This window comes from Galeopterus variegatus, unplaced genomic scaffold (assembly GCF_000696425.1).
Source record: "Galeopterus variegatus unplaced genomic scaffold, G_variegatus-3.0.2 Scaffold1773, whole genome shotgun sequence".
NCBI lineage: Eukaryota > Metazoa > Chordata > Mammalia > Dermoptera > Cynocephalidae > Galeopterus > Galeopterus variegatus.
In genome coordinates, this window is record NW_007727884.1 from 245,868 (window position 1) to 255,821 (window position 9,954).

The following is a 9,954-nucleotide window of genomic DNA, read 5'->3' on the forward strand; positions in this document are numbered from 1 at the left end:
GTTTGTTTAACGTTGGTGGAAACAAGAAATTAAATCTGGCCTCCTGAGTTTAGGACAGAGGTTTCAACTTGGTGGCATGTAGGTCAAACAAGTTTGATCTGTAGACATGTTTTGTTTGGCCCACACAGTACTCTGAAAATCAGGTCTTCTCGCATCAAGTCTACATTTCCAGCTTCTGTGAGGGTAATACCAAGTCCATAATCCTGTATATAAAAACTTGCTGGTCAGCTGCCAAAATTATTAATTAATTAATTAATTAATTAAAAATTAAAATTAAAAAATAAATATTGGGTGGGATTTACCACAATTATCTCTTTCAAAAAGTCCCCAGATCTCCCTATCACTGACTGTGATAAATTTTACTCATTTACAGTAGTACCAGACCTCTAAAGATATTTTAGAGTGACCTTTTGTCTAGAGTCTAGGAAAAGAATATCAAAGAGAGATTGACACAGATTCCCAATAAAAAATATAACTGACAATAAAAATAAACAAAATGAGGCCAGCCCGTGGCTCACTCAGTAGAGTGCGGTGCTGGTAACACCAAGGCCACGGGTTTGGATCCTATATAGGGATGGCCGGTTTGCTCACCGGCTGAGCGTGTTGCTGACAACACCAAGCTAAGGGTTGAGAACCCCTTACCGGTCATCTTTTAAAAAATAAATTAAAAAAAAATGAAAATCTACATAAATAACTGTTATCTTTATTACATACCTATATTTTTATTCAAGAACACAACAAATTATAACTACTAGCAAATTGACAACTTTATAGGAATGTCTGATAGTGTTTAGTGGTTTAACTTTGTTAAATGCTTTATCATCTGAGAAAGAATGGAACAAATTTATGAGTTTTCTATGCAATGGATAAAGTTCAAAAAAATAACTGAGTCCTGTACTTTGATTTTTAATTTAACATATGCGTAGCAATCTAACAGAATTCCAGGCACCTAAAAAATAACAACTTTTGTTATTTTAAAATTTAAAAAGTGATTGATTTGGGCCGGCCCGGTGGCGCACAGTGCGCCACTTGGGAGCGTGGCGGCGCTCCCGCCGAGGGTTCGGATCCCACATACAGACCGGTTCCCGCTCACTGGCTGAGCGAGGTACGGATGTAACACCGAGGGTTGCGATCCCGTTGCCGGTCCTGGTCCGGTATGGGCGCGACACTGAGGGTTGCGATCCGTTGCCGGACACGAAAAAAGACAAAAAGGAAAAAAAAAAAAAGTGATTGATTTTATAGTCATTTCTAAATTAATCCAAGATTTAAGAAAAGTCCTAAATGTTTAGAAAGTTTTTTTCATTAGATTATGTTTTTGTTTCAGAAAATCTCTAAACCTTTCCAAATGAATGAAATTAATGGAAATTAATTTTGACAAATGCTTGACTATAATAATTCAAACAAAAATGTAACTAGTACAATTAAATCTTTCAGACCCCAGAAGAAATAGTTTCCTCTCTTCCACTGTCAAAGAACCTTAGTTCATCATAGCCCTTGCTATGTGATCTTTACCTTCTGATCTCCCTATTCTTCACCTACAGAAATGGAGACAATAATAATCACTTCACAAAATTTTTATGAAGATTTAATATGAGTATATATTAAAATGGCTAGCACAGTGTCTGGCACACAAAGAGCATGTAAAGAATGTTTTTCTCGCCATTATGCATGGGAGGCAAAGAGGTACTCCATATAAAAACAAAAAAAGCCATGGGTTTGGAAAGAAAAATATGGTTAATCTTGGCTATTTCTAACCCCATACAGAACTTCTATTTTAGTTATTTCTTTATAGCTCACAGGAGAATAATGTTATAAATCAAACATTAATGCAACACTGACCCTGAAAATTATAGCTACTAGTGTGACCTTACATATACCCATCAATATATAACATAGAAAACAAAGCAGGAATCCAACAAAATGCACACATATGTTTACATGTAAGACATATATACAAATGTTCATGGACGCACTATTTGTATTAGCCCATCACTGGAAATAACTTAAATGTCCATCTATGGTAGAATTGTGATATACAATGTAATAATAAATAGTAATGAGAGTGAATGACTACACACAACATGGAAGAATCTCACAAAAATAATAAAGAGCAAAAGAAGTTAGGCACAAAAGAATAAATACATTTATGTAAAATTTAAAACCAGGCAAAACTGATCGATAGTGTTAGAAGTCAGGAGAGTGGCTACTTTGAGGAGGAGGATATTAGTGACTAGAAGGAGTCTTCTAGGATTCCAGGGTGTTCCATTTCTTTATCTGGGGGTTGGTTACATGGATTTCACTTTGTAAAAAATTATTGAACTCTACATTCATTTATAATTTGTACATTTCTCAGAATGTATGATGTAATTGTGTTTATGTATGTTTATATACCAACAAAATTTACCAAAAAAAAAAAAGCAAGAGTAAAGTTAATTTATAAGACTGGCATTAAATATGAAAGATACCAGGTCCAGCCTGTTATTTATTCATTCAACACTGTTTATTGAATGTTTATTTCATGCCTAGTAGTATATTTGATTTTGATGACATAATAGTACTGTTATGGGTTGAATTGTGTCCTCCCCAAATTCACATGTTGAAGTCCTAACACCCAGTACTTCAGACAATTTTTAAAAATTTGTTGAAACTTGGTTTGTGACCTAGTGCTTTTATAAGTCCCTAATGTTAAATGTCTGTAACCTATAGGTTTTTACTCTGTCAAGAATGGTTACACTTCCCATTGCAAAATAATAACCCTTTTATTTCCATTATATATCTCAAGGCCCTGAACTATCAGGGTAGTACATCTAAAACTTCGAATTCTTTTTTTTTTTTTTTTTTTTTTTTTTGTAGCTGGCCAGTGTGGGGATCCAAAATCCAAACCCTTGACCTTGGTATTACAATACAGCACTCTAACCAATGGAGATCGGGTCTTTACAGAGGTAATCAAGTTAACAAGTGAAAATGAGGTCATTAGGGTGGGCCCTAATTCAATATGACTGATGTCCTTATGAGGAGAAGAGGAAATTTGGACACGGACACACATAGAGAGAAGACAATGTGAAGAGACATAGAGAAGATGGTTATCTACAAGCCAAGGAGAGAGGCCTGGAACAGATTCTTCCCTTACAGTCCTCAAAAGGAACCAATTCTGGCAACACCCTCCAGAACTGAGACAATAAATTTCTGCTGGTAATGTCACTCAGTTTGTAGTTCTTTGTTACAGCAGCCTTAGCAACTAATTACAGTAAACTGCCCCCTCCCATCCCCCAACTCCCTCAAAAGGTGTTGTCCTTGACCTCAATAAAAAGCATTGTCCCTGACTACAACGATGATAACTGCAATAAAGGACAGTCTATAAAAGGGAAAACTAGCATGATTACGGAAGTTATGAAAGGCTTCGCTGAGGAAATTTTATCTAAGCTGAAATCTGAAGTAAGAAGAAAGAGACAAGACTTTTAGGTAGAAGAAACAGCATATTTTAAAGCCTTTTACGAGAAGGCAAGTATCTGGTTCAAAGAAAGCGAGGAACACGGTAGTATATGAGGCTGAAGAGGCAGCTGGAATCCTGGTTATACAAGGTTTTTTAGGCCATGTCAAGGATTTTTAACTATCTCAAAAAGCACTGGGATGAGACAAGCAAACATTCTGTGCCTCACAACACGACTGAATGTGAAGAACTCAGCATCACCTATGATGTATCCTTGCTAACTTAGTAATAATGAACTTATATCTAGCCAAGCCTTTAGAGCTAACTTCCACTTATAGGAAATACGGGAAACAGAAGAACAAGTTAAATAATACCTTAAGGAAGTAATCAGGCACATCCAGAATGCGCAACATTCCCCATGACAACCAAGCTAGTTCAAGCAGTCAATGGCAAGAGTAAAAAGAGAGGAGAAAAGACATACTCTAGATGCCGAGACTAAGTAGAACAAAGGAACACTGTTTAGCTTCTGACTGAAAGAACTCAAATGCAAAAAGGCATTTTTAAGCGATTGGTGAAGTTTGGACATGAACTAGATATTAGATGATACTAAGGAATTATTGTTAGTAATTTAAACAAATATGCTCTCTTCCCATTGAAGTTGTAACCTTGATAGCAGAAACTGTATGCAAAACAGGTATTCAGTATGTGTTGTTGATGCTAATATTGAATCTTAGTATTTCAAATTTAAGCAGAAGGTCAAGAAGTACTGGGAAATAATTTGTACCTTTTTGGAATTACTGAATTTTAGAGTTGGAAATGACATAAGGGATTATCTAGTTAAAATAAATTTATCATTAACATGAGGAAAAGAGAGCCTGGGTGGTTAGCTCAGTTGGTTGAGTGTAGCCTTGTAACAACAAGGTCAAGGATTCAGTTCCCTGTACTGGCCAGCTGCCAAAAAAAAAAAAAGAATGAGCCACTGATGGAAAAGGATACAAAGCTAGATAGTAGCAGAGCTGGTCTAGAACGCAGGCTTCTGTGCTGCAAGCCCATGTTATAACTCTTTCAGTGTAGCTTGCAGGGAGGTTCTCACAGCTTCCAAGCCCTACATAGCTAACAACTCGATTCTTTCTCCTTCCCCACTTGACAATATATTCTTGCTCTTCTTTCCAACTCCGTGTTCTATCTACAGGCATTTTAATTTATATTCACTCGACAACTTTCACTTTCCTTGGGAAAGCTACCAAAGGTAATGCTAATTGAGAAGGAATAATAATGAACGGAGGAAAAACATTTTAAAGCCAAGGCAAAATTAAAAGAATAACAGCAACACCTGCTGTTTCAAGCTTTCTCCAGATTTATATACCTACTTCATCCTCCTGGCTTTCATGGTCACATTTTTCCCTAAGCTCTGTCAATGGACACATAATAGCTTTCTATCAATCATACATGTCTCAAAGAAAAAAAAAATTTTAAGCCATTGGTACATAAATAATCAATGCTGCTGAAATACCCTCTTTCTTTCCCTTCCTTTTTTCTGTCCTTCATCTGTTGTCTTTAATAGCTAATATGAAGGTCAGAAATCAAAATAGTCTTAATTATAAGCCTTTTAGTAATATATTGCTTTTTAAACTATGCACATGTATTACTTCAGTAAAAATATTATATTTTAGAAAACTAAATTATAATTGTCCAGTACTGTGTTTAGCACTATATGGAAAAATTAAAAACTCACCCAGTACACTTCTGGATTTATAAGACAAGACAGGCAACCCTGAGGGTGGATAGTTTGATACAGGCAATAAGTTATACCAATATATCAAATACTACAAAGAAGGATAATTATGTGCGGGTACTTCAAAATGCTCATGGAAAAATAGAATTAAAAGATAATACTAATCTTTCCACGAACTTTTTGAAGACTAAATATAAATGGATAGAAATAAGGGATTTAGTATGTATAAACTAAGTATAAACTAAGTTCCTCCATTACATTATATACTTACACTATCACGTACATTATCACTAATCCTCACAACAAAACTAGAGGAGTTATTACTGCCCATATTTACAAATGAGTAAGAAGTAGAACTAGAATTTTAACATAAGGTTGTCTGAATCCAACTTCGTATTCTTTCCTCTTATAAAATAAAAAATTTACATTCAATTTAAATTTAGGATGGGAAAATTTATGCTCTTTGCTCTTATTCAGATAGCAGCTTGTTTTTAACATGTTCCATGGTCAAAGCAGACATTCAGCTGGTATGCTCTGGTGTGACATAAGAGCTGAAAGCTGTTCTCATTAATTGGGTATCTGTTCTGCTTGATTGGTGCCTACGCCATACTGATCATTAAATTTTTTGAATATTACACCTGTTGATGGCATAGAACTCTGAGTTTTAAATCAAATACTTAGAGGCTGGCCAGTTCACTCAGTTGGTTAGAGCATGGTGCTGATAACATGCTCTAAACAGGGTTCGATTCCTATACTGGCCAGCTTTCAAAAACAAAACAAATCAAAACAAAAATCAAACAAACAAAAATACTTACTCACACACTTTAAATCATCCAAAACTACTTCCTATGACACATTTTCCACGCCTACTGGTAACTCAGGTCTACTTCTATACAAAATTTGGCTGGTCCTCTCCCTGAGTAACATATCAAGATTCCCAACTTTTATAGCAGAAGCCTAAGCTCTGCCATATTTATACATATCAAAGCATGAGGCACGTATTTAAATCGGCAATACAAAATTACACTGCTCTAGGTTTTTGCCAGCAAGTCCCACCTTGAAATGACATCCTTCTTCTCTTCCAAAAAAAAAAAAAAAAAAAAGGACACATCAAGGATTGTAGCATGTAGCTTATAGCATTTGATGTTTGGGAAGATTGTCTAACAGACAGGATACTACCTACACCTTCTTCAGTTTTTGTTATTAATTTAGATCACCAGGAGAAATGTATCTGGGAATTAGCTTATGCTCTTAGATAGAAATACCTACACTGTTTGACATAAAGTTATAATCTTACATTTTATCAAGATTCACTATAAGAAATGACCATATATGACCATATAGGGAAAAGGAAGCAATGATATAACTGTTTCAAGGACAAATCTAAATGTCATCATAACAAAAAAGTGTGATTTATTTCTGAGAGCTTCATACGCTACATTTATTTATGTTAGTTATGCCAAAATCAGTTTGCCCAAACAAAATACATAAAATGTTGTGCAAGCTCCCTCAACTGGTTAAGATATAGAACTACCAAAAAACATGTTCCATTAAGTTGACTGTATCATCCTCTTCAGAAATTTCTGTAACTCCAGCCTGAGATCGAAGAATGGACATAATGTCATTAGATAATTTGTCAAAGCCATTCTGTAAACATATATTTGCCATTTCTTCCCATGTTTCTAGAGAGCAAAGTGAATCATTTAGCACAAGATGTTCCACTGCATCTGAGGAAAAAAGAGTATTGTAATATGGCACTTATTCTCATTGGATAATCCACACTTAGCAATTCTTCAATAGAAAAGGACATAATTTCAATTTAGTTACTATTAAACTCTGCCTGATTCCCATTAGTTTAATGATATCACATATGGAGTGTTCAGTCCATTCAAGTGTTAGTTCTTTCTCGTCCTTTATCATTAACCTCTTCATATTTCAACTCAACCCTCTACCATTTCTCACATTCCACACTGCTTCAGTCATCTTCTTCTTGATAAGGTAGCATATGTTGAAGGAAGGGAGCTCAGAAAGTGAAGGATGTGGATTTATCCTTATTCACAGAGTCTATAACCCACCACTAGAAACTATCAAATAACTGAGGACCTATAGGTTGAGTTTTCATGATCCTTCAAATGCTTTTGTAAGTGGCTTGGTAGTGCTGACCCAAGGGTTTTAAAAACTCTTTGGCAAACTCTCCATCATATCTCTAGATGAAGACCTCTTAATGATGGGGCTTCTATAACAAATATTTTTCTAAAGGAAATAAAATAATTTTGTTTATTTAAAAAAATCTAATGGTATTATTTACTTTTGAAAATCAATTATAAGGGCCGGCCTGTGGCTCACTCAGGAGAGTGCAGTGCTGATAACACCAAGGCCACAGGTTCGGATCCTATATAGGGATGGCCGGTTCGCTCACTGGTTGAGTGTGGTGAGGACCGCACCATGCTGAGGGTTAAGATCCCCTTACCGGTCATCTTTAAAAAAGAAAGAAAGAAAATCAATTATAGTGACTCTCTTTGGGATCTATCAACTTATGGAATTCATTTCTTATCTATTACCTGCATTACTTACAGTACTTCATTAAAGAGAATCTCTTTTTAGAATACTGTCATCACTAGTATTTTATTTCTACCACAAGTATTTTCCTAGCAAATAAAATATTTTAGTTGATACCTATAATTATAATTTCAAAATATAAAATTATCTTCCCAAATATGTTTTCAGGTAATTTATCATTCTTTCCTTGACCCCAGACAATAATTTAATATCAAGTTGTTTGCTCAAGTTCCTATATTAAGTTAATGAAAAGGGGAAAAAGTGAAATTTAATTAGTTATTCTTGATCCCACTGCAGAATTAGGTTCAGAGTAAATATCAAATGTAAAGATGCACAGATTTGGTTTAGGAATTAAATATATACAGCTTATTTCTAAATAACATTTAAAATACATATAAAAGATTGGAAAATATATGCATACATTAATATATATAAAGTTTTTAGAATAGTGTTAGCTACTATAATTATTACGACATTCTCTTAAGGCTTCATGAAGATTCTCTCTTCATTCTAATTCCCTCAAGAAATACATACTACTGCCAACAGCCTATCATTGACATGGTAACATTAACATTTAAAAACTCCTGAAGTTAACTCTTGCTAAGATGGAACTCTAAGGAAAATTTGAGTTAACTCATACATAATCATCTCAAACCTTTCCCCAAATAACCCACTACTATTTCTTTCACGACAACGTTTAACTCTACTTACCTCTTCCACCTTTACTTATTTCTTGAAGTAGTTTAATACCAATTTTTTCCATATCTACAGAGAACAGATGAAGTACAACAAGACCAAAAGATAAAGATGGTGGTTTCCCATTCCATTCTTTAGTGAGACATTGAATTAATTCAGTTTGAGGACATAACGTTATTAGCTGCATCAAGTCATCTGACAACAAAAATGAAAAACTACATCTCAACATCCCAGTATGATAAATTGACTAGAAACTAGGACCAACTAATGTCTATACCTGCCAATCAACACTTCTTTTTCCAATCCTTCCAAAGCCCTCAATGACCCATTCCAACCCTAACTCAGTACTATCCCCAATCAAAAAACAATCACACTCAGCATAGTGAAAAACAAAGGAGAAGTATCCGTAACAAAGAGTATCAGAAAAAATTATCAAATTACTATTATGAAAAGAAATGTAGTATAATAAAAAGGATATTGATTGGCAATCAGGAAACCTGAATTCTAATCATAGTTTCATGAGTCACTTAATCTTTTGAAACTCATTGTTCACATCTGAAAACTGTTATAATTGGAGATAATTTCTAAGGTTCCATCTAATACTACATTATATACCTTGTTGATCATATTTGAACCAATTTCTGATGAGTATATTGTCTTTCTACGCCATGCACAGAAAAAGGAGCTTAGTAATTTTTTTCCTAAAAATATCAAGTACTTAGAAATTCAGAAATAAAGATTTTAAGATGCCATTAGCTATTTCAAGTAGCTAGAGGTTCAGCCATACGAAGTTGTCGACATCTGACAATTTTTGACCCCAAAAAGAGCAATTTCATATGGTTTAAACTACTAGTTAATTATTGAAGGATTCTAAAGCTACAATTATGATTTGTATTCTTAAATTTATAAACTTTGTGTTAGCTTTCTATGTTTTTTAAAGTAAAAATATGCTTCTTGGGCTACAATAGAGGTATTTTTCAGAATAACTTCTGAGAGACTTTCAAGAACTACCATAAACATAATTTGCACTCTGAAAGGCAATACAAGTTAGTCTAGTACTTATTAAACACATATTTACTGTGCTGGAAACTTACATATATTAAATTCATTGCATTAAATACTCACAGTTAATGGAATTATTATTCTCATATTACAAGTGAGGAAACAGGCTTAGAGAAGTTAATTTTCCCTGAATTATACACATGGCATAAAGTAGAACAGTCTATCTGACCCTCAAAGTCCATGCCCTTCCCAATCTACAGTGCTGTCCCTCCAAAATTATATATAATGTGTGTAGCTCTGCTCTCTCTGCTTCCACCATCTTGCAATGGGAGACTCCCAGGTCACTGTTGCCACCACCAGATGGACTTTGGACTTCTCAGCCTCAGAAACTATATTTCCTGGATCGTAAGTCTCCGAAGTAAACTAAGTTGTGCATCTTCAATGGATTATATTATGCAGTTGAAAACTCTGGGATTCTAAGATGGCGACGGGTCTGGAGCAGCCGTGCCAGGAGACAGCGCGATCCTGAGAA

General features: G+C 34.7%; 1 protein-coding gene across 2 annotated transcripts in view; it reads right to left on the bottom strand.

The window, feature by feature from the left end:
- Positions 1–6,577: 6,577 nt before the first annotated feature.
- Positions 6,578–9,954, bottom strand: part of CLHC1 (clathrin heavy chain linker domain containing 1) — a 61,111-nt gene continuing 57,734 nt past the window's right edge. For both annotated transcript variants that reach the window (XM_008578839.1, XM_008578838.1), the window contains exons 10-11: positions 8,436–8,615; positions 6,578–6,892 (exon numbers count right to left, since the gene is read on the bottom strand). In XM_008578839.1, coding sequence (XP_008577061.1) covers positions 6,696–6,892; positions 8,436–8,615 — 377 coding nt within the window. In that variant the 3' untranslated portion in view covers positions 6,578–6,695. The remainder of the gene's footprint in view (positions 6,893–8,435; positions 8,616–9,954) is intronic.